This window comes from Notolabrus celidotus, chromosome 9 (assembly GCF_009762535.1).
Source record: "Notolabrus celidotus isolate fNotCel1 chromosome 9, fNotCel1.pri, whole genome shotgun sequence".
In the NCBI taxonomy this organism is placed as follows: Eukaryota; Metazoa; Chordata; class Actinopteri; order Labriformes; family Labridae; genus Notolabrus; species Notolabrus celidotus.
In genome coordinates this window covers 14,114,060-14,138,202 of record NC_048280.1, presented here as the reverse complement: position 1 = coordinate 14,138,202, position 24,143 = coordinate 14,114,060, and the positions used below count along the sequence as shown (strand labels likewise).

General features: G+C 40.2%; 1 protein-coding gene across 1 annotated transcript in view; it reads right to left on the bottom strand.

The window, feature by feature from the left end:
- The window catches only part of oxct1a (3-oxoacid CoA transferase 1a), a 52,912-nt gene that overhangs the window by 3,232 nt on the left and 25,537 nt on the right, over window positions 1-24,143 (bottom strand). The window contains exons 13-15 of the mRNA XM_034691956.1: window positions 23,338-23,413; window positions 10,733-10,822; window positions 9,795-9,875 (exon numbers count right to left, since the gene is read on the bottom strand). Of these exons, the coding sequence (XP_034547847.1) occupies window positions 9,795-9,875; window positions 10,733-10,822; window positions 23,338-23,413 (247 nt within the window). The remainder of the gene's footprint in view (window positions 1-9,794; window positions 9,876-10,732; window positions 10,823-23,337; window positions 23,414-24,143) is intronic.

Below are 24,143 nucleotides of genomic sequence, written 5' to 3'. Positions count from 1 at the left end.
ACTCTCGCGAATCATTCGCACGAATGATTTCGCCCTGTACGCGCGTCGCCAATCCACGGGATATGCGCCGCCAGACCACTACTCACGTCTACCTGCGGCTCTGCATTGACTTTACATGTAATTCATTCGCGAATGATTTTAATCGCTTTTGGTGTGAACGCACCATGAGGCTGATGGTCTTGTTTGCTTTTTTGATGTATCAAAGTCACTTAAACACTCATCACAGGAGCTTTAAATCTGTCCATGAATACTATCAGTTACATGATTCTCAGGTACCTGTTGTAAGTACAATAATTCCCTTCCTCTATCAACAGTTCTATCTAGCTTAAGATTCCAAAGATATCAGTCAGGGTTGGTGTTGCAAACTGAACCTGGTGATGTTTTCAGCCAACAGACTGCTTTTCCTCAACACATGTCTGACATAACACATTAGCTAGGTGTACATACAGAACAGCTTATACAATAAGCCTTTAGAACTGAATCTGGGTCAATATCATTATACCTATTTATGCACACCATGCAAAAAATACTCTATGAAGACAGGCCAGGCACACAGCCGAGCTGGTTCCTGTTGCTTCTCTCAGCAGGGACTGACAGGCTGAGCCACAGTCACATCCAGACGAAGCCCGCCAGGACTTTCAGCTCATTAGGACCGCACACACAGCGACAGGGCAGGAGGCAGATATCTCACTCCCATATAGCAAGACAGATAGAATGTCACATGGAAAAAGGGTCTGTGGGTAACACAAAAAATGACATGCATCCCTAATCGAGACTGGCGTCGCTAGTGAATGAGGATAATTTAGGATTCGTCAAAAAAGTGAGTGATGCTGCATATAGGTGCTGTAACATTTTGAATATTGGTAGTGCTGTGAAATGTCAATGCTGGCTCCGAGTTTGATAAACTAAGATCGTTTTGTGTCAAGATATCAAGCATTTATAGCTCTTTTTAAGCAATTAGCTACAGACTGACCCAGTTTCTGAAATCCCAATTTAATATAAAAAAACATGCTGTGCTTTGCAGAGCAGCCTTTCTACTGCGATACTGTTGAGTCACCTTTCTTCTCTGTCCCCAAACTCACCATCATCATTAACCAGATTGATGCCAGATAGTCAGTAAGACGCTGCTAGTCTGACCCATGTGTTGTCTAGCGAGGAGTGGGCAGATAGTCATGTTACAACAAAAAGCCGCCATCATTCAGCCCACTCACTGCTTTAGACGAATGTGAATACAAAAGAGAGACAGAGTAAAAATTAGCATTTACCCTCCAACAAATAAACTGCAATAGCACGCCCAGTATCCTGTCAGTGCACTACAGCAATTACAAGGTGCTGTTTTTTTGAGTCATTTCAGACAAAAACTCACAGTAGGACCATAAAAGAATTTCAATTTGGTTGCCGCAATTATATTCGCTGTCATTGGCACTGCTTTCATTATGGAAAATGCCATGGATAATACTTCTCTGGGCCCATTACGATGATTGAATAATTCAGGAGTTGTTCTGCCTCATTTGTGAATGAGTGAGCAGTGACTTTTTTTCTTAAATAATCCCCTAAATAGCTGTTGAAAGGAGCAACTTTTTTAATGTAGAACCATCACTGCAGCAAAGCACTATGGGCAATTTACTCGACACTAATGTTGTATACAAAAATATTTAGCAATTGATCATTTTAACGGCAATGCCCCGAGTGAGCAAGGATAGCTGTGGTTAAGGGAAAAGAAATGGCAACCTGGTGGGTAAAATGGTTCAAGCATACAGAGAAGCAGCAGAGACACTGCCTGAGGCAACAGGTTTCCTCCCACCCTGGATCTCAAATCATCGCAGCACTAATAGGACAACACTGGAATTACCATCCCCTCAAATCATCTTGGACAAAGAAGTATATTCTGTTTTTTATGTCATCTTTATAAGTGTTTATGGATGGGGGAAAAACAGTCTTAGTTTGTTTATTTATAAATCCTCCTTTCATTTTGCAACAGCTATTTTAATCATGTAGAGCTAGCAAAGGAAAACAAACGTGGAATAACAATTATCAAGCTTATTAAAGGCAACTTTTATAGGAACTTATTTTCTAATGTTGATAGTTTCTTCCAGTGATCACAACAATAATAATATTCTCACAGCCCACAAGTAATTTGGTACTTGGTGTTAATGGCAAAATAACAAAGGGCTCCAGGGTTTAGTTGTTTGGGTGTTGTATGTTTTTTATCAAGCCAAAAAGTTTCTGAGTGAAAAAGTTTTCATTTCATATCACACTTCTAATACTAATCAGTTTTACCTCCAGTGTATTAACAGTGGATGATATACTGCCTAACACTGTAGAAAGTATATCAAAGTTGTGGTATTAACCGGTGATCATATAATCTGTTTGCACGTAACTTCAACATCCTGTGAGATTATTAACAAACGTATAGTATAGGAGTATCATGAAAGAATTGACTTTCTATAGGGGGGCATGGGGCTGCACGGTGGTGCAGTGGGTAGCGCTGTTGCCTCACAGCTAGAAGGTTCCTGGTTCGAATCCCCGCCCGGGCGGGTGCCTTTCTGTGTGGAGTTTGCATGTTCTCCCCGTGCATGCGTTGGTTCTCTCCGGGTTCTCCGGCTTCCTCCCACAATCCAAATACATGCTCAGGTTGATTGATCACTCTAAATTGCCCGTAGGTGTGAGTGTGTGCATGAATGGTTGTCTGTCTCTCTGTGTTGGCCCTGTGATAGGTTGGCGTCCTGTCCAGGGTGTACCCTGCCTTCCGCCCGAAGCCAGCTGGGATAGGCTCCAGCCCCCCGTGACCCCTAACGGGATAAGCGGTCAAGATAATGGATGGATAGGGGGGCATTTTCAACTATGCTTTAAATGAACATCTACCTTCATTGATATGTGTTAACCATCAATCATAGAACATTGTCATTGTCGTGAGTGTTGATCTTCTTTCTGATGACTCACTGGTTAAATAATACCGCTAGGACTCCAGAAATCACACTGGCAATATAAGAGAAAATAATTTCCTCTCATCAAACTTTCTAATTGTGGGTTTTTACTGATTCTAAGTGTGATGGCTGTTTTGAAAGTCAATTCTTTTTTTCATCCATTTCTTTTTTTTTCTAAATATCTCAACTGGAAAAAAAGGGTGCACATTAAGGCATAGAATCTGTAACTAAACAGCTTTGACCTGAGTTCAGCTTATGGTAAAATAGTAAAGTAAAATCTTCAACACTTCTTTATACTGAACATCTGTTGAATGGTACACATTATAAGCTCTGAGATCTCACTGCCATATTGGTTTAGGTATTGGCAAGCACCTCACAATACCATTTGTATTGCAACACTTTGCTTTTTTCAACATAATTACTGAAAATGTAAAAGTAGAGCTGAGATTACAGCTTCTGTGTCATTGAGTCAAAAGTATTCAATTCAAAACTTCCACTCTAATTTATAGGGACATCGGGCTGTCACAATACCAGAATTTTAAACTCCATTATGATACCAGTAACAATAACATCAATACCTATTTCAATACCAGGGCAACAAAAATGAAAGTCCTGGTATCCAAATTTGACACGCTATCCCTCATGTGCTTTGTGTTGGTCTGCTAAGGCACAAATGTAACTGCATCTGAATGAGACGCCAAACAGACTTTACAAAAAGTCTGTGAATTAAAAAAGTTGTGTCATTGCTGTGTGAGAGCTGTGGGACTGACAGAGCCCATAGCAGAGACACACAGCGAGCAGTATGAAGAGCAGCTGTACACAAACAAAATTTAGCTCCTCCTTGCATGTTTGTGTAGAGTTGTAGATGTGTTTATTACCTTAATTTAGAGCAAAATCAGCCGTGAGAAACTGTGAATATAGCAACTTGTTTCTGTCTTCACCACTTTAACTAGCAGTGCTAGCTCTCACTTAGCTCTAACTTCCCCTCGATGTCATGCAACAACAGTTTCTCTTTCATTAACGTTCTTCCCTTGCTTATATGGTTGAATCTGTACTCCACATTTTTTTCGGCTAACCAAACTCATTTTGATTAAATAGGTAAGGTTCATTACTTGCAGAATTCACTGAGTAGTGCTCCCAGTTTTGAAATTACTGAAAACAATCGGATGATTCCTGACAAGATTTAGATTAAATTGCTGTATGAAAAAAGGCTTCTCTTGTACCTAATCCAGGTTTCTTGCAGTTCTTCAGGTCAGATGGTTCATAGTGAGGTACCATAGACTGTATAAATAATGGACGTAGTCCGTGACGTCACCCATCTGTTCCTGAGCGCTGTTTTGAAGCCCATCGACAGCGGCAGCCATATTGGAAGCATATTATGAATGTCCCCTGTGGCTAAAATGGTGTAAACATTGTTTATTGATCAAACTCAATCAATTCAATTAATGCAGAACAATGATTTAATGCACTCTGGAGTTCAGAGGGGTTTCACATTACATTATTTAAAGTTATGCCATTTAGGGAACATTGCGTTTCTCACACAGAATGTAAATTAGTGAGGAAACATCAGTCACATTTAAATTTAATTAAGAGACTTCATAAAAAGGCCTGAGGAAATGTAGATCGGGTGTTTGGCATGAGATGACACTTTGACATCAAAGTGGTATTTGATCTTTATTTTGTCTTTCAAAATGCTAGATTTATTTTGTGTTGTCTGGCAGCAATTAACTGTATTTCAAGCTAGTAGCTAACTGAGCTAACAGTAATTGCTGAGCTGCTGCACAGAAGAAACTGAAGTCCCAGTTTAATACTTGAGCTCTTTGACTACAGAAATAGACAAACATGTCAATATGACAACACTTTTAGTGTGCAACTCAGTTGATTGATTTTCAATGCCAATCTCAGCAAAAGCTAGAGATAGCATTCACGCCGGGTACAATTATTTAGGCAATATCTGAGAGGCTGTCGAGCTGACTGTCAGGTGTCAGCAATTTTCCAGAGGCTTTTTCTTCCCCACTCAAAAAAAGGGGGACTGTAATTGCCAGGAGTGTTTGTGAGGGGAAAAGTGTTTTTAAAATGTTACAGTCCCTGTTTGTTCAGGATTGAGGTCATGCAGAGAAAACATATTTTCCAATGTATTTACAGTGGAGGAAAAATTACATCAGATTCATTCAAAATGAGAAAAGGGGATGCTGTGGTCCGAATAGATGTAAGGAAGACAGAAGAACATGAGAAAGGAGGTCATAAAGAATGCAAGGATTTAAGTTATTACAAAGACACAAAAAAGCTGAGGATATAATGAAAAGAGAGGTTTCTAATGGATGAAGAGGAAGATGAAAGAACAGGAGATTAAATGAGACAGATGAAGAATAAGAGGTGGTACCAGTGTTTGCAATTCTGTAGAAAGAGCTTTAACCTTTATAGATATTGACAGAAATCTGCTGGGTGAGAAATGTTGCACAATAACAACCAAAAGCAGCAGAGTAAGGAGGAAAATCAAGGAGAGAAAATGCACGAAAACGCCCCATGACTTTTTGCCACTGACAAGTCAGGTTTTCAATGAGGCAGTAACCACCAGAGGCTTACATGGTATTAACCAGAAAACATGGAAACACATAAACCACATCAGCACCCAGCACTACTCTGTCTGGACTTTCTTCTGTCTTGCCTCCCCCACAGTTTTTTCCAGTCAGCATTTCTACCTCCTCTCCTGACCTTCCTCCTTTCCCTGTAGCTGCCCTCTACCCTCCATCCTAACTTGTCTGTATCTTTTTCAACCATGTTCTTTTGCTTACTGTCTGCCTATTCCCCTTCAAAAGAAAGCTCCACCCTTGCACTATCTAAGGCATCATTCTGACTGCTTCTTGACTTTTCCTGGGATGCTAGGATTCTAAGATTCACACAAACAGAGGGATGTTAATGATAATATAATAGCCTGTTCCCAGGCTTTTCCCTCTCCTTCATTGTATGGGCTACAAAATATGATAACATATAGTGGTGGCCACGGACAATATTCAAAAGGTTACACATGCTCTAACATTCTGCCCTCACATTATACAGGACCCAAACTGTGGAGTGCTGATGAAATTCAAAAGCCGAACAGAAACAAAGCTCTTCACGCTACAATGAAGACAGTGGAGATGGAGATTTGCCTGCAGGCTAAGCTTCATAAGCTTTTTGAAAAAGATTGAGCGGTAAGATTTATAAAAGTACACATTGTGTTTAAAAATGGGTATTCGTCTCAGTCTATAGGCGTAAAGTTGTTCCTTAAGGTAACGCAACAACAAACAGTCACTCAATCCACACCAAGTAACAATGTATAGAAGCTTTTCTTGACAACCCAAAAGACGTTCCCCAATTCTTTCATAGAGGTTTTCAAAACTTCCTCAGTGTGGCCTAAAGCCTGGCAAATACATCTGCATTAACTGCACACTGTAGCTAAGCCGTAGTGGCATATGCCTTCATGAGCACTACATACTTGTGCATTGGAGTGTATACTATGTTTACTGTCTGATTGATTCCAGTCTTTTAGAGAGAAATGTGAATAACAATAGCTTGGTATTGTAACAGTAATAACCCAGCTCTTTTTTATCAAATGGAAAAAAACATGATATCAGCCACTCATGGACACCATCTCTAATTATCAGCCATTTGAAAACCGATATCAGTCGACTACAAATGGAGACTTGATTACTTAGTTTCAGTTTTATTAGTAATTTACTTTCAAATTTCTTTTTTGCTGTAGAAGCTGTGTTGTTCAAAATGCCTGCATTTGTACAGCTGTCCAGACGGATTTGCACCCAGTATACAGTCATGGCCAAAAGTTTTGAGAATGACACAACTATTAATTTTCACAAAGTCTGCTGTTTCAGTTTTTAGAATGGCAATTTGCATATACTCCAGAATGTTATGAGGAGTGATCAGCTCAACTGCAATTAATTGCAAAGTCCCTCTTTGCCTTGAAAATGAACTTTATCTCCAAAAACACATTTCCACTGCATTTCAGCCCTGCCACAAAAGGACCAGCTAACATAATTTCAATGACACACAGGTGTCACACACATTAACACAGGTGTGGGTGTTGATGAGGACAAGGCTGGCAATCAATCTGTCATGATTGAGTGACTGGACACTTTAAAAGGCAGATGGTGCATGACACCATTGTTCCTCATCTGTTAGTCATGGTTACCTGCAAGGAAACACGTGCAGCCATCACTGCATTGCACAAAAAGGGCCTAACAGGGAAGTTTATAGCAGCGAGTAAGATTGCACCTCAGTCAACCGTCTATCGAATTATCAAGAACTTCAAGGAGAGAGGTTCAATTGTTGCCAAACAGGCTCCAGGGCGCCCAAGAAAGTCCAGCAAGCGCCAGGACCGTCTCCTGAAGGTGTTACAGCTGCGGGATCGGGCCACCACCAGTGCAGAGCTTGCTCAGGAATGGCAGCAGGCAGGTGTGAGTGCATCTGCATGCACAGTGAGGTGAAGACTTTTGGAGGAAGGCCTGGTGTCAAGGAGGGCAGCAAAGAAGCCACTTCTCTCCAGTAAAAACATCAGGGACAGGCTGATATTCTGCAGAAGGTACAGGGACTGGACTGCTGAGGACTGGGGTAAAGTCATTTTCTCTGATGAATCCCCTTTCTGATTGTTTGGGGCATCTGGAGGAAGGCTTGTTCGGAGAAGACGAGGTGAGCTCTACCATCAGTCCTGTCTCTTGCCAACAGTGAAGCATCCTGAGACCATTCATGTGTGGGGTTGCTTTTCGGTCAAGGGAGTGGGCTCTCTCACAATCTTGCCTAAAAACACAGCCATGAATAAAGAATGGTACCAATACGTCCTCCGAGAGCAACTTCTCCCAACCATCCAAGGGCAGTTTGGTGATGAAGAATGCCTTTTCCAGCATGATGGAGCACCTTGCCATAAAGCAAAAGTCATAACAAAATGGCTCATTAAGATTTTGGGCCCTTGGCCAGGAAACTCCCCAGATCTTAATCCCATTGAGAACTTGTGGTCAATCCTCAAGAGGCGGGTGGACAATCGAAAACCCACAAATTCTGACAAACTCCAAGCATTGATTATGCAAGAATGGACTGCCATCAGTCAGGATTTGGTCCAGAAGTTGATTGACAGCATGCCAGGGAGAATTGCAGAGGTCTTGAAAAAGAAGGATCAACACTGCAAATATTGACTTATTGCATGAATTCTGTGTAATTCTCAATAAAAGCTTTTGATACTTATGAAATGCTTCTAATTGTATTTCATTATACCATAGAAACATCTGACAAAAACACCTAAAAACCCTGAAGCAGCAGACTTTATGAAAATGTAATATTTGTGTCATTCTCAAAACTTTTGGCCATGACTGTAGTTCAAGTGGCAACCATTGGTGTTGAAGAGTGAAGCCAATGCAGGAGCAAAATAAAAATGTAGTTCCTTGAGTGTCCACTTAAGTTTAGCTCTATAGCAAAGGGAACTCTATTGGGGCAAATTAAAATGCCTATTTTTGCAGAATGAATCATACTTACAGCATTGTACAAAAATGGTTTTGGTTTCTACAATTCATGCCATTGAATTATAGTAATGCTAAGACATATGCATAACTAGGGGCATTGCTAATTTGACTAACAGTTGGGTGCACTGTCATTGCATGCCAGGTGGTTAGGCTGTGGCCTCAACTCGACCTCTTTCAATATGGCAACCACCATCTTCACAAACCACTATTTATAACTACTATTTATATAGAACTAAATCCCAACAATAATCAAATCAACCCAAGTTTTTACTCCTGCAGCCACAGATTCTGAAGTTCTTCAAGCCTTCTTGACCCTGTCTGAGGATTTACAGATATATCTTAGCTAAACTTTAACTTAATAATAACAATACATTTTATTTTTACAAAGATCTGCTTAGAATTTCACCAGAGAGACCACAACATCAATACCACCAGCATCATTATAAAAAAAAGCCCAGAGGCAGGGGTGGGAGCATTGCTCATAAACTCATTATTGTAGGGAAACCCAACCCTCAACGTGAAAATTAAAAAAAGGATGGAAAAACACAAGTAAATCGATATCATGCCTCTGCACAAATATAAAATGATTGAATTAGGGTTGATTCAATAAAAGTAATTTCCATCTACCCGTGCTGCTCTGAACCAACACACCTGCTTATCAGCTACAGTGTGATTGGTTACGTGTTTGTATGTGTGAAGATGAGTTAATAAAGATAAAGATACAACGTGTGATCTGTGTGTTGGGCTCATTGTGTGCCTCACTCATCATTATTAGTAGTGATAAAATAAGAATGTAAAACCATCCCACCGCCAAATGTAATCTTTGTATATTCATCCCATCAGTTTTGACTGGAAGGTTGGAAAGTGTACCCAATAATTTACAAGGTAGAAGCCAGTCTTCAACTAAAAAACACTGGACCACGATTTAAATGAACTGAAGTGAAAAAAAGCCTTCAGCTCGTCATAGACTTAAAGCTGTCAGGAAGGTAAAGCCTTGATAAACGCATTTAGATCAATCCATCAGGAGGATTAGCTGGATGTGACTCACAATCAACAGAGAAGGAATCCGCTCAATGAGGTGATGTTGTTAATAAGCAGGTAATAGTTAATCAAACACATTTATAATGACTGTGTGATTATCACAAAAGGTCATGCATACTGCACAGCCATTGCTAACTCATTGGCTCTGTCTATGCAGAGTAAGCAGTGGAGGTTTATGACTGATGGCTCAACCATCCATACACACAGAACATGCCAATCCATCCACTATTTTTGAAATGGGGTATAACTAGAATATAGGTTTTAAACATATGGTGTAAACTCTTTATATATACATTAGACTGATGGTTAAACACACCTTTTCTGTGATGATCCGATCCACACACTGCTTCCCTGTCAGAGGCAGGATGCATTTGTCCAATATCTTGTGTTTTCCCCCCTGCAAGAAAAGGGTAGTTGGTTAAAAGAAAGGAGTCATGCACTTATTCCAGTGTTTTTATACACCCAGGGACTTTGCTTTAATATTTAATTTATCCTGGGCTGCAGTTTGTTATGTCCACCCATGCTTCTCCACAGGGTAACGGATAAATATTCCACATTGTATATGTGTGCCTCAGTTTCCCCTGCGAGTTAAGAAAAAGCACACATCCAAACGGCTGTGAAGCTGCCTAAGAGGCAGCCATCATACATCACACAGGCTTCCCCCTATTATAAATGAAAACAGGCTTCAAGGCAGTAGATTTATGTTCACCTGCTGCACCATCTGGAACATAGCTGGGCGCCAGACATGCACCCATTAGGACAAAACAGCATGCGTCTTTGAATGCTGAATGTTACGTTGCCTTTGCATCATACCAGTTTTGACTTTCCAACAGTAAACTGATCGGTTGGATCAGCCCAGTGTGGTTAATCAGCTGTAGCTGCAGCACAAGTCTAATCCGCCCTCCTGAAACACTGAGTCTAATTCTAGAATCTGAAATCATCCAGAGAAGAAGAGGAAGAACTAGGAGATGGTTTGTGCGCTCTACCTCATCAGGATGAGCTTGTGCTGGTGCTCTCTGGTAAAGACGCATTTAAGCAATCTATTAACGGAATTATCTTTAATCAGTCATAACACTCACACTCATTATCGTGGAAGCAGATATGAGGTGTGCTAGCCAAGGCACTACACAGGAGAAGAAAATTGCCAATTTAATCCTCATTTCCTGAGACAGGTCTTTAGGGAAAGGAAACATTGGTTAGAACAGGCATGGCAGAAGCACACCAACATGCGTGCACTGCTTCATGTATACAAACCTTGGCCGAGTGCTCCATGGTGACAACCACTTTGGTGCCAGCGCTTGCCACCAGATCCATGGCTCCTCCCATCCCTTTCACCATCTTACCCTAAGAATGAAGATAAAGAAGTTCTCAGTTATATCATTTCTGTTAGGGTTGAAAGAAAAACCTGTAAGGCTGACTGTTTAACCTAAGCCAACCCAAAACCCTCAACGCCTTAAAATCAACATCAAGCTCAATATATAAACCATACAAACTAACATTAATCAAAAGCATCTATTAATTAAGAGGGCTTGGAAGAAATGATAAAAGAATTATTTTCTTGTCTATAGTACTTATCTAAGTAGAAAGCTCTCCCAGAAGAAACTCCTTTATTCAGATTACATACAAGTTTTTAAATTGGCTCCTTGGTTCTGTCTCTTCAATGCAAAGCTATCTTCTAAAGCTCTGTGCTTTGTTCATCTTTATTTTATCCCTGCTCTAGCAAGACCCTGAAAAGTTTCACAGGCTGAGACAAAGAACAGGAGGAGGAGATGAGAATGAATCTGCAGCATTAGAAAAAATGTGGTTAGCTTATGGTGGCAACACTACAAAGGCTTGCAGATTAGACATCATAACCATTCTCTGGAAGAGAGTAGTGACAACTGTACATTGAAGCAGTGAGGCTTTTTATGGAAAAACATGTTTCTCTCTAATCTTTAATGTAATTTTTTACATGCTGTGAGCAGCACAAACTTAATTACATATACTGACTTTGTCTAGGGCCACTAGCAGAAATGTCACCGACAGATGTCTCAAAAGCTAGGCAAATTAAACCTCAGCAATCTGCACAGAAAGATACCAATGGAGGTGAGGGAGAAAGTATGCCACTGCAGTTGTGTGGACCGAAGCTTTAGGCGTGTGAATCCCGTCCTGAGAGCTCACTTGATAGAATAAGGCAGGCAGAGGCATTCTGGGTGCGTATTTAATGGTTAAAGCTATTAAAGCTATTAAAGGTCACTGTAAGATGTAGCAGCAACAGGAGTTAAGTATGATAATAGAAGGCATCTTAGTGCTTTGATGGAGCCTTTGGTAAATGGCTTTCACAGCCATATGTTTCAAGAAGATAGCTAGGTTTAAACAGAGGTTAAATGCAAGTCAGTCATCAATAGATAGTAGTTACTGCTGAATTTATGGCAGACGAAAATATTGTTGCACTTTATTATATATTGAATAAATGTGGCTGTAAGCCCAACTTTAAGTGTTTAATTTTATTTTTCTTATAATTTCTTAGATAGCAAATACATAGAACTATATAGAAGTTCTGTCTAGTAATAATTTGGGAGTTATGTAAACTAAATGTTACCCAAAAAAAAAAAAGCTTTGAGTATTTTGTTGATTTTAAAAGGAGTGTCAAGAAAAGCACTTTCACAATAATGAGCAATCCACAAGATTATCACAGAGACAGAGGAGCTAGCATGTTGAAAAATTGGCTCCTACTCCCTCATTGTTCCCAATAAAGAAGGTTTCCAAATAGGGAGGCTGACATGCAGATATGGCCAGAGGGTGACGACTGAGTAACTGAATTAAAATCCCATTTGCTCATCAATCATGTGAAGAGCCTGCTTTGCTCTCCGCTCGATAACCAGAGGATATATATGCCAAGTGTGGTGCATCATAAGGATGCTGTCTGCCTCCAGGGGGGCCAGCTGGGAGGAGAAGATATCAACAGAGAGCGGAAGGAGGGCTGGGAGAGTGGAGGCGGGGCAGAGGAAGTGGGAGAAAAGCAAAGAGTGAGGATATGGGAGAGGCTGCTCTTAATTAGCTGGACTTTATCTTATAAAAGACTAATCGAGAGTGGCTCACCATAGCAGCTCATATGACATGCTGAAATATAACTCCTTATATCTTTCATTAAAAGCAGTATCCACTTTGGGTTTTCACCTTCAAGCACAGTCTTAAGACCTTTCATCCTTTCAGTGGTCAAAAGTGAAAGAGTGTTTGGTGGAGTGTTCAGAGGCCTCAGGAGGAAAACACTCTTTGACAGGGCATTAGCAGGACTCACATAGTCCTGAATCCAGCTATGTGAGCCAGACACCTGCTTACATACAGCACTGCCTGCAGCAGGTAGGTAACTGTAGGTCAATGAGGACATGACTGCTCAAAATAAAAAAACATGGTGAATTACCTGACTCATTGTGATCACTAGATGAGACTACAGTCATGGCCAAAAGTTTTGAGAATGACACAAATATTACATTTTCACAAAGTCTGCTGCTTCAGGGTTTTTAGGTGTTTTTGTCAGATGTTTCTATGGTATAATGAAATACAATTAGAAGCATTTCATAAGTATCAAAAGCTTTTATTGAGAATTACACAGAATTCATGCAATAAGTCAATATTTGCAGCGTTGACCCTTCTTTTTCAAGACCTCTGCAATTCTCCCTGGCATGCTGTCAATCAACTTCTGGACCAAATCCTGACTGATGGCAGTCCATTCTTGCATAATCAATGCTTGGAGTTTGTCAGAATTTGTGGGTTTTTGATTGTCCACCCGCCTCTTGAGGATTGACCACAAGTTCTCAATGGGATTAAGATCTGGGGAGTTTCCTGGCCAAGGGCCCAAAATCTTAATGTTTTGTTCCCTGAGCCATTTTGTTATGACTTTTGCTTTATGGCAAGGTGCTCCATCATGCTGGAAAAGGCATTCTTCATCACCAAACTGCCCTTGGATGGTTGGGAGAAGTTGCTCTCGGAGGACGTTCTGGTACCATTCTTTATTCATGGCTGTGTTTTTAGGCAAGATTGTGAGAGAGCCCACTCCCTTGACCGAAAAGCAACCCCTAACATGAATGGTCTCAGGATGCTTCACTGTTGGCAAGAGACAGGACTGATGGTAGCGCTCACCTCGTCTTCTCCGAACAAGCCTTCCTCCAGATGCCCCAAACAATCGGAAAGGGGATTCATCAGAGAAAATGACTTTACCCCAGTCCTCAGCAGTCCAGTCCCTGTACCTTCTGCAGAATATCAGTCTGTCCCTGATGTTTTTACTGGAGAGAAGTGGCTTCTTTGCTGCCCTCCTTGACACCAGGCCTTCCTCCAAAAGTCTTCGCCTCACTGTGCGTGCAGATGCACTCACACCTGCCTGCTGCCATTCCTGAGCAAGCTCTGCACTGGTGGTGGCCCGATCCCGCAGCTGTAACACCTTCAGGAGACGGTCCTGGCGCTTGCTGGACTTTCTTGGGCGCCCTGGAGCCTGTTTGGCAAAAATTGAACCTCTCTCCTTGAAGTTCTTGATAATTCGATAGACGGTTGACTGAGGTGCAATCTTACTCGCTGCTATAAACTTCCCTGTTAGGCCCTTTTTGTGCAATGCAATGATGGCTGCACGTGTTTCCTTGCAGGTAACCATGGCTAACAGATGAGGAACAATGGTGTCATGCACCATCTTCCTTTTAAAGCGTCCAGTCACTCAATCATGACAGATTGATCGCCAGCCTTGTCCTCATCAACACCCACACCTGTGTTAATGTGTGTGACACCTGTGTGTCATTGAAATTATGTTAGCTGGTCCTTTTGTGGCAGGGCTGAAATGCAGTGGAAATGTGTTTTTGGTGATAAAGTTCATTTTCAAGGCAAAGAGGGACTTTGCAATTAATTGCAGTTGAGCTGATCACTCCTCATAACATTCTGGAGTATATGCAAATTGCCATTATAAAAACTGAAACAGCAGACTTTGTGAAAATTAATAGTTGTGTCATTCTCAAAACTTTTGGCCATGACTGTATATATGAGAATGTGACTATGAGCTGGAAATACAAGTGACTGTAATAATTATTAGGAGTTACTTGTTCTAAACAGTGTAAGCAAATGAAAAGATGCAGCTACAGTGTCTGTGCTGCATCCAAGTAACAGTAAGCAAGCAACAGGCACAGCATTTCAGCAGGAACCCTGATTGTGTGAGAGTGTACACATGTTAAAATGTCTCACTAATGACCTTGTTACTTATAAAACACCATGACAACATTGCTGTGGAGACCTGCTGACATGTATGGGCTCCCCTGCTTTCTCAGGATTGTCAGTGACCTGAATAGCTGCTAGGATTGGTCTTTGCTTTCTTCTGATTGACAGCTTGGCATATGGTTATGTGACCTGCTTTGATTAAGCTGCTGCATAAGCTGTAATAGCAATAATAACAATGCAACAGCTAATAATTATGTATAGCACTTTAAAAAAAAAGCAGGAATTAGATTTCAGCAGCTGCTTTAAAGCTCCAGTGAGGGAGTTTTGTTTTGAATCAGTTTTTGCATCCCCTGTGAAAAGGCAAGCCATACCTCCCATCAGGCATACAGGCATTAAATATTACAGTATAGAAATGGTATTTTCACTGATTTTGCAGGTTGTAAAGAAGCATCAATATTAATTCCAGTCTGTTTTTAAAACGGCTAAAAGCTCATTTAAATACACAATGGACTCACTATTTAACAAACTAAGCTTCATATATCTTACTGGGGAAGACAGTTAAAAAATTTAAAGGCAACTATCTTCAAAGAAGCCACCCGTGGATTCAAAGTCAGCACATCAAACAGAAAAATGCCTCGATCAGATGAACATTTTCTGACTGCCATAACAAGGGCTCAATAACTTTGCAATGTGTGTGTGAGGGCCGTGCATGGGCTAAGTATTTAGTGCAGATTTGAAATCAATTCTTTGTTGTTAGGGCTGTCTCAGGTTTGGACCAGCTCTTAGTTATGCTGCTTTAGGCTTAGACGGCCAAGGGAACTGACACTGGGATCTTATCTTTCCCCTCTCTCTCCTCTGTCTGCCTATCACTTACTTTAACTCTTCCTGTCTCTTAAAAGTTACTAACCATAGACCTTTCTGGAGTCCCTGAGCTCCCTTGTCTCATAGGTTCCTCTGAGTCTCTGCCATAGACTGCCTGCTGCTACAACTACTTCTATCCGTCTCACCACTGTCAACTTTCTCTCTCTTAATCTCCCTGTATCCCTCTTTCCAACCCAAACACGGGTTGAGTCTGGTTCTGCTCGAGGTTTCTGCCGGTTAAAAGGAAGTCTTTCCTTGCGGCCGTAACTTGCTAAATGCTGCAAAGTGCTCTGCTAATGGTGGATTAAGATGAGATAAGACTGAGTTCTGTCTGTGAGATGGGACTAGATCTTATCCTGCCTTGATGTTGGGTCTTTGTTAATAATATAACATAAAGTACAGTCTAGACCTGCTCTGTCTGTAAAGCATCTTGGGTTAAAATATGTTGTATGATTAGGGGCTGTGTAAATAAAGATTGATTGATTGTTGTACCAGAAACCAATGAAGGAACGAGAATTGGTGGGTGAATGAAAACAATCTTTTGTTTTGAACATTTATAGTTAAAATTAAATTATATGTATAATTAAAATGTTTTAAACGTAACAAAGGAAAAAGTTCTAAATAATCTTTTATATGTTGTTTCCTAAAGTAATGTTATTCAGTGAAATGAATCCTCAGCTTTTGTTTGGACTTGTTTAGTCTTCCTGCTTGACTTCATTTGCTGCAGCCTCAGATTGGACCTCTCTTAATTACTTTCCTTCTAAAATTGGACTTCACACAGATTGAAAGAGTAGTAAAGTGCCAATATTATATTGTGCCAATATTTAATCCAGACGCCAAGTCCCATTAGAGACTTTTGGAGGTGGATGCCACAGCATCTGGCTTACAGCCCAAACAAACTGCAACAGCACACCTAAATAGCATCAATGTAATGTTGGAACAATATCCACAGGAAGAAATAACCTTCTGCTCATGAAGCCTACAATAGAGAGAGCAATTTAGTCATTTAATTAATGTAGCTTTGATGATATTAACCTTGTAGGTCTGACTGAAGCCCCACAGGTTTTTAATTTCCCCACCACCGAGCTGTAATCTCAGCACCATTAGGGTAGTCGGATGCCTGACCTTGTGTATCTTGCCACATTTCATTAACAGAAGCCATAGAAACATGAAGATACTCTATAAAGCAAAGAATTTAGCTCCATTTTAAACTTTAGAGCAGTTGTTGAGTTGTTGCTCAGCGTAATCACACATTTATCAAAAAAACTGCTTGAGAGGGGCTGTTTGTCTCATACAGTAATACAGAAAACCTAATTAATTACACATTTGTGAAAAATGCTCAGTTACATAAAGTATGAGGATTCAAAGGAACTTTAAGGTTTACTTTACAGTTATCTATTTTACAGCTTCACATGAGTGCAAGTAATGAGAAAATCTGCTCGCACTTTCTCCCACAGGAGGTCTTTTTCTGTCTGAAACAGCCATTTTATCTTTTATTTTATACTTCTCATACAACTATGTCTTTGAAATTAATCCTTGCCAGCAGCAGATGTACACTGTAGACTACCCATGTGCTAATTAAATAGGCGTTTAGAGAGGATGTAAGTAATGGAGCATCCAGTCACATAATGGCTTTTAAAGTGAGGGATGGTGTGGGGGACTGCAGGAGGCAGCATCAGTGGTGTCGAACCCTGATAACAGTACACGTCTTAAGTCAAAGCTCTGCTGAGATGACACCTATCATAACATGGGACAGCAGAGACAATGACACAGTCAGTCCCACTCCGCCAACAAGGCTCTCTCAGCAAGTCGCCAAAGGCAAAAAACAGAGGCTATTTACATAAGACTTACAAGGCTTTTAAAACAGAATGCATGGAGCATCAATGACACAGCACTACAATGTTTTCACACAAAGATTCCCTCAACAAGTCAAGGAAAACAGGATGTCTGGTAGGAGAAATAAAAGTCTGCTTAAGAGCAACCTCTGTATGCAAACATGTTCACATCCACTACATTTTAAGAGGTAAATAAGAAGGCTCAAAAGATATGGCATTGGTCATCCAAAATATGCAGCGGTTGCTTCAAAGCATGTGATAAGCATTACGGGAAGCATACTTTGACTAGTGCTGTATTCTCTTCCTAGACATAGGGGTTTGCTGGCATTTTTTGTGTTGCCATGACGACAGAATATTCTCATTTGTTGTGTTCACTTTCCAGTCAGCGGCAGACACACCACAGAAAATGACCCCCTTCCCAATCCAAAAGTTCCCACTAACCAACTGGCTTCCTCTCCTTCTCCCCCACAAATTCTCTGACAGTTCTTGCGCTGTCTGATACAAATGACTCTCTATTTAATAACATAGCGACGGACCGCCACAAGCCTTCGTTACCCGGACAACTAATGAGAAGAATCACAGGGAGCGATGGGACGTGACAGGGAGACAATAGAAACCCAGTTCAAAGTAACTGGAAAACGTTGCTGTTTATAGAGTATGACTGATGAAGGCTGCGGGATCTGTGGATAGAAAATACAAACATTTTCTCTTCAAACAACAACCAATAACCTTTGAATTCATTTAAAGGAGCATTGGAACCAGAGGGGCAGAAACAGGCAAAAGTATGCCCTTGTTAATAATCATAATCCAGTTAAGACAGACCATGTGGTCAAATCTATTTCTCAATTACAAACATTCTCAATGGCAACATCCGGTCTTGAGACATAAATGAGACAATGTTGAGGTGCTACAAACTACAGTTCCTTGAGGGTCCCTCTGAAGTTGGCTGCAAAAGCATTGGAAGCCACATGCATATCAATTCATAAGAGCTCATCTGAACAGCAGAAATAAACACGTCTACAGCCTGGTTCAAAAACGGTTTGAACAGCTAATTTCTCTATCCGCACAAACTGCAGTGTTGAACTTGTTTGACAACTCATTTGTTTCAAAGATATTGAGGTTACGAGTTTGGCATAATTAGGGCCCCAACTGGCTTGACTGACAGGTAGGTACAGAGTAGCTGATAGCAATGAAGCTATAGGCACGCCTCATCTCCACCACTTTGTCTGTTGTTAGTTCGATCAAGAGTTAAGTTGAGTCAGCATTTCAAATATGGTGGCTGCCATCCATTGGCTTCAAAACACTGATTCAGAGACCAATGGGAGTTGTCACTGAGCCTATGTCCATGTTTTTGTTCATACATAGCTACATTTCAAAATTTTGACATGCAATAGCATTAATAAGGTGTAGCAATAGCTATGGAAACAAAAAGTTGGAAAAAAAACGCTTTAAATTGTCAGTGGAGCTCAGATACAAACATTGAAGACAAAAAAACACTTAACATTTGTGAAAGATACAGACCATGTGATGGTTGGAATGGTACAACATATATAAAAGAATATCCTTCACTTGTGAAAGCCTCTCTAACAAGTCCAGGTTAATCTGATTATGCTACAGTAGGATAATGAATAAAGCTGTCAGAAGTAGCCCCTTCATAAAAGCTGCTTTTAGGCCTTGCAGTGTGTACTTGAGCCACTAACTGCATTTTAATAGTCCATAGCTTGAGCTATTGCAGCACTTCAGCTGATGTTACACTGAGGCTCCAGTGGTTTGGAATGTAACAGATGTAGCTTTTGTTTTTCTCAGTTTAAAGTCAAGGACTATTTGGATTCTGCCATGAAACTTTTTTTTTGTTTGACCATATACATATTTATGAATCTGTTAGTTTAAATGTGTTCTTTTATTTAAAAACCTAATTATGGAACGCTAGGATGCTGTGGAAATGTTAATAAAAACACAACTAGATGGTCTGTAAATCATTTAAACTCCAATATTCAATTTAAAATAGTGAAAAGACAACATATCAAATGTTGAAGCCTAAAAATAATGAGCATGCTTATTTTAAATGTTATGCCAGTCACAGATTTCAAAATAGTTGTGACAGTGGCATGTTTACCAGAGTGTTGCATCACCTCTTATTTTAACAATACTTTGTTAACATTTGGGAACCAAGAAGACCAGTTTCTGGAGATCTGAAAGTGGAATGTTGTTCCATTTTTGTCTGATACAGGATTTCAGCAGATCAGGATCTCCATTATCATGTTTTTTGCTTCATGACGCATCAAATGTTTTCAATGGGTGACAAGTGGGATCCGCATGAAGGCTAATTTAGCATGAGGACTCTTTTACTACAGAACCATGCTGTTGTATTGCATGCAAAGAATGGGGTTTGGCATTATCTTGCTGAATAAGTAAGGTCTTCTCTGGAAAAAGCCTTTTCTGAATGGCAACATATCTTGCTGCAAAACCTAAATAAATGGTTCCGTAAATCCATGGTGCCTTACCAGATGTGTAAGCTACACATTCCATCGGCACTTATGCACCCCCATACCATAACAAACGTTCAACTGTGTACTGATAACAAGCCTGGTGGTCCCTCTCCTCTTTGGAGCAAGAAGGGATTTTGAGCCCATGCTCAAAATCCCACTAGAGAGTCAAGACTGTTTATAATGCAGTGATGCCTGAGGGCCTTTCTCGAGATTCTCTGAATATTCTAATGATATTTGGCCGAGTAATGACAAATTCACTGCTATTTTTGGTTCAGGATATGTACTCTGAACTGTTGAACTATTTACTCACAGTCTCTCACAGAGTGGTGAACCTCTCACTACTTCAGAGAGACTCAGAGTGCCCTTTTTATACCCAGTTATGTTACTAACCTGTTGCAAATCAACCTAATTAGTTGGAAGATGTTTTTCGAGATGTTTTTTTTTTTTAACCTTTTACAACATTTTCATTGTTTTGTTATTCCTGTCCAAACTTTCTGGAAACATGTTGCTGGCATCACATTTATTTTGTTTTGTTTTAACATCTGACATGTTTTTATGTTAAGTACAATATTTCAATATATTTTGAAAGATTTATGAAACTGCATAAACAAATCTGAGCAGAGATACATATGGCATGAAACCTTAATGTCTGCATCTCCTGTAAACAGCTGGATACAAGCTTGCTTCATGTAGGACAGCTTAATAAAGCTCCAGCAGCTCGAGGATAAAATGGTGAACCGAATCCAAAATACCATGCTTTAGTCTATTACCCCTTCTCCCAATATTGTTTTCCCAGATATTTCAGGCTGAGTGGAGATGTAAAAGCATTTCAAATCCCTCAACTGGAAAATGTTCATCTGCACTTTGCATATTAAAAGCGTTCAAAATCAACATAATCACGCAGAGAATACTGCACCCTAGACTCCTACGTACATCTCCAATTTCACGCTTTGTACCCATCTATAGAGAATGAATAATTTTCATTGTTCAAGAAGGTGGGAAATGTAACTCTCTTCATAAACCTTTAAGGGGGGGTTGAAGATGGAAGTGTAGGTAGAAGCAGAGGTGTGTGAGCCTGTGTTTCTGTAATAATTGTGCTTCATAAACTGTCCAACACGTGAATGGCCAAATGAGATTACACTCCCACTAATCAATTACAGCTCCACTGCAGGTCTTCAATATCCACGTAGCTTGCTTTATCAAGGGCTAGTTAATTAGCAATCACCAAGACAAACAAGTACAACTGGAAAGGTAAAGAGAAAATAAATTAGAGTTCAGCATCAAGTACATTATTCCTTTCCACAACACTGCTTTACATTATGCACAAACTGCATATGTTATCTTTGAACAACATTGTTGTTTTCACAAGGTCCCTACATGTCAACTTCTACAACACTCTGTTTCTGCATCCACTTGGCTGCTTACAAGAGAAGCATCCAGAAAACGGTGCACAGACTGTAACAACCTTGCATGTGCACTCCAGTCAAGCAGAAAACAGCCGCGTGCCAGGAGGCATTCTGGTCGAGCTCTCCCTTATTGTAGGCAGAGTTTTAATGGGGTCTTGACCTTAGTAATCACAGAGGAGGACTGTGGCATCTGTGGTCTAGAGATCTATTGACCTGATGAAACGCTGAGCAATATTGTTGGCCACCCGTTATCCTTGGGGCTCACACAAGCAACCCCAACTCCACAATTCACAACCAAGGCTGCACTTCAGTAAATTAACAAAGACACCTCATACACTAAGAAATGTTAAAAGCCACAATGTTTATATCTATCAAAGGAATCGAGCGCCGCCTGCAAGCTAGTTCAGGCAGACAACTCGAGCTGCGCTCAGTCATACTGACACGTCATCATCCTCCCTATCAGTTGATCTCAACATCCTCATTTGGCGGTCTATTTAAGCTGCATGTCTCCCCGTCTCTGTCTCTGCCTCTGCTTTGCAAGTGCTCCTGCTGTCCTGCTCAGTGCTGTGTGCAAACTTTGTACCCACCTCCTCCCCGGCATCCACCTGCGGGCTCCGAGGGGGGTTAGTCCTATCTCATTGCTCCTAAATGTACGCATTTAAATAATGTATGCTGAGTAATGAGGTTCGGAGCCCATACGCCAAACACAATACTGTATGCTGCAATAAACTTTATCTTAAGTGAACGTGAGTTGTCGTACTGAATTACAATTATTACTAACCGTCCAAAAGATAAATCATGTCGCACAAGAAATGAAAAAAATGTATAAACCAACAATGACCAATAAAGATCTTTTTACATTTAAATTTAGATTTTAAAAAGGGCAAATTAGAGATAAATTAGCTATTACACAATGCATCCAATTAGTAGGTAGTAGTAAGGTGGTTGATTAACAAATACTTAATTTACAACTATTTAATTATTTGTTCCCTGGAGGGATAATGCTAAATAATACAATAGAAAATGCACAATCTTAGGATAATTTCCAAGAGCCAAGTACATAAGATGTTACTTGCATGTGAATGTGGTTGCATTTTATATTATTTTGTCTTGATTTAAGAGCATTGTATGAATATCAAGATTCTGTAGGGACTGGCAAATTAGGTTTCTTACCTGTGACAGTCATTAGTCTAAAAAATAGAGATTGAGTCATATGACATAAATCTAAGGACACAACAGGTTCTTAATAGCTTGTGCCCTGTAATTCTGTATATCAGAAAATAACATGTGAATCAACAGAAAAGCACTGAAAGCATCTGGATCCTGCCCATGCCTTAGTAAAGGTCCAATCATAAACTCCACACTGAGTATCTCACAGACTTTATTCTGCATTCCCCAGTAAGTGTGTGAGCATTTGGTGCTGTCCAAAAGTAAAATCATCAGGACACACTTAAAGAGTCTGACTCTGCAGACCTTACTTTGAGACTTTACCCAAGTTCACTGCAAACATGGTGATGTGAAGGACGTAATTGCATAGCCTGCCACTAAATACAAACAAATTTTCATGTATTTATGTTGTATTCCGTAAAGTTTGAACGAAAAATTGAATTATAAACAAAGTAAGAATGGATGTGACGAGAAAACACAGATACATTGATTCAGTTCCATCAGTTTTGTGGTTTTCTAATCCATGTCTGTAGAGTTGTTTATGTTTCTCAGCTAATTATTGGCACAGGATTTGAATTCATGGATTTACTGATTTTTGACAGCTTGCTAAATAGAAAACTGAAACTGGGAAGCACAAATACATACTGGAGGCTGCTCATATTAGTTCATGGTGCATCTTGTTTCCAGGAAACCTGTTATGTCATGATAGTGCGTCCCATTCCTCATTTGAATACTACCTCAGGCACTCACAATCTAAAAGACACAATTGATGCTTCACACCAATCCCTGAGGATTCAGTGTTCAGGCGTTAGGGTGCAGATTGGGATTGGACCGATGTTACGTTCCAGACAGCAGATGGGGCAGGGAGTAAGAAGTTAGAAAAAGAAAACAGATGTGATGTATGCAGCCAAACCCAAACTTACTGGAATCATCCAGTTGGCTAGGTCTCCGTGTTTTGACACCTGCATGGCTCCCAGCATTGTCAGGTTGACGTGACCTCTGCAGAGAATGACACGACAGAAGAGGACAGCTGTCAACTTCAGAATCAGTTGCACTTATGAACTCACTAGTCCAGTCAAAAGAAGAACGAAAATACTTCATTTTCATCCCCCTTTCAAACTTTTGTTTCGTCTTACTATTTTTTTAAAAATATTTTTTTACTATATTCAATCTCTGGTTGGAGTGGACTGGAGGGGGCTCCAGCCTCTCTGTTGATATCAATTTGCTGTATTAGCACACATAACTGAAAGCAATCTCAACTGGGGAAAGAAATTTCATCTCTCAATCGATGTGTGATTCGGTGTTGACAGAGAAAAGTTACCTTCTGCTTACACAAAATGTCATGGTACAACTTAAAAAGTGAAAAATCAAACAATGCCTCAAGAGCAGATAAATTGATCATTCCGATGCTTGTTGTTTAAAAGTACACTAGGATCTACGACACTGCTGTGTAGAGGAAAAGCAAAAGAGTCATGATTTGTTTCTCTGCTGTGAGTGAAAACATATAGCAAGTGGGCCATACAAAAACACAAAGACTGCAAAGTGATAAAGTTTTGTGATGAAGCTGTTCAAGTCAAAATGTGATCCCTTCCTGAGAAGTTACTGGTGTGGCTACATTGTTCACAATCCACCATATGGTGTGTTATTCTTTCCCAGCAACTCTAGACTTTTAACAGCAGACACACACACACTCACATAACCAGCGTGGTTCTGTTTAGTCCCTGCCAGT